This window comes from Trichinella spiralis (assembly GCF_000181795.1).
Source record: "Trichinella spiralis strain ISS 195 chromosome Unknown Scfld5, whole genome shotgun sequence".
Classification (NCBI taxonomy): domain Eukaryota; kingdom Metazoa; phylum Nematoda; class Enoplea; order Trichinellida; family Trichinellidae; genus Trichinella; species Trichinella spiralis.
The window spans coordinates 4,148,535-4,149,873 of NW_003526944.1; the positions used below are offsets into that span (position 1 = coordinate 4,148,535).

At 35.1% G+C, this 1,339-nt stretch overlaps 1 protein-coding gene across 1 annotated transcript; it reads left to right on the forward strand.

The window, feature by feature from the left end:
- Window positions 1-1,010: 1,010 nt before the first annotated feature.
- On the forward strand, window positions 1,011-1,220 carry Tsp_08420a (conserved hypothetical protein; the record flags this gene model as incomplete). Its single annotated transcript, XM_003375379.1, has 1 exon — window positions 1,011-1,220. A coding segment is annotated over exon 1 (210 nt), but the record flags the coding sequence as incomplete, so codon positions are not given.
- Between the last annotated feature and the right edge of the window lie 119 nt (window positions 1,221-1,339).

Here is a 1,339-nt window from a genome sequence, read left to right on the forward strand (position 1 = left end):
CTGCTCATATTATGGCTTAGGTTAGACTTTATCTTCAGCCCAAAGTTCTAACGCACTAAAAACCGGTTTCTAACGCTGCATTATGCAAATAACTATCGCTATAACGCTGCCTTATCATTAGTAAGGTTGCGTTTGTTTGTTTAATTTACGTGGCGATTGGTAGCACCGTTGAACGTTCGCTGAGTTCATTGTAGCGTTAAGTAGCTGTTGAAGTCGGTTTGCAGAATTACTAACAAGTATTCCACTTTTCTACTTGTTATTTTTTTAAACTTTGTATACCCATTTTGTAAACAATTACTTTTTAATTAGATAGCAGTTAATTATTATAGTTGTAATTCTAATTTGTGATAAAGCGAGGACAATTTTGATTTAATATCATTATTACAGGTTTAAAGAATGGTGCAAAGAAAAAGTGCCAATGCGTACGGTACGAAGCAAATCACGGACGGTTCAAAACAGAACAAGACAAGACAAGAGGTAAATGCGATTTCTTGTGTGCACTGATTCTGTAAAGCAGGGCTAAGGATCCTTCGAAAAGGTGAAGTTATTTGTTGGTTTAATTAAATTACCTTAGTAATATATGAGAAAGATATTTTTCATTGTAAAACTGTACTTTTCCTTTTTGATATTAACATTGGGGAAGACTTCATCTTTAGAAAGATTGAAAGTTAATTTAGTAAATTATAACTTTATTTTCTTCAAAGTTTGCATGATCAGAGATATATGGTATATTACTTTTTTTGTTTGATTAACATTGTTTGTCAGCGTACGCAGCCAGTGTGCAACTATTTTAGTGAAACAATTTTGCGATGAGTTCCATTTATGTAGGTCATTTTTCAATTTTCAAACGTGAAATTCAGACATGGGGAGCGTGTTTTGACTAAATCAATTTTTTTAATATGGCGGGGTAAATTCAAATGTGCATTTGGATTTCTTTTTCTAGTAAACTGAAATTTGATAAAGCGAGAAAATTTTTGATTTATTATTCAGCATTTTTACAGATATGACCAATGAAGAAAAGAAAAAGTGAAAACGCGGACGACACGAAGCGTATCGAGGACGACACGAAGCAGATCGAGGACGACACGAGGCAGATCGAGGACCACACGAAGCAGATCGAGGACGACACGAGGCAGAACAAGAGAAGACAAAGTTCCTGGGACCCCAATTCTGTAGGTCTGGGATTGGGATACTTCGAAGGGCGAAGTTATCCCATAGTTGTAATTAAGTTAACGACCAACCTACATGGCTGAGTTTTGAATTAATGCAGTACTTGGTCTTTCACGCAGCAAAATTTATGTATGCAACTGCTTTCGTTATCGAAATAATTTTTGATTTT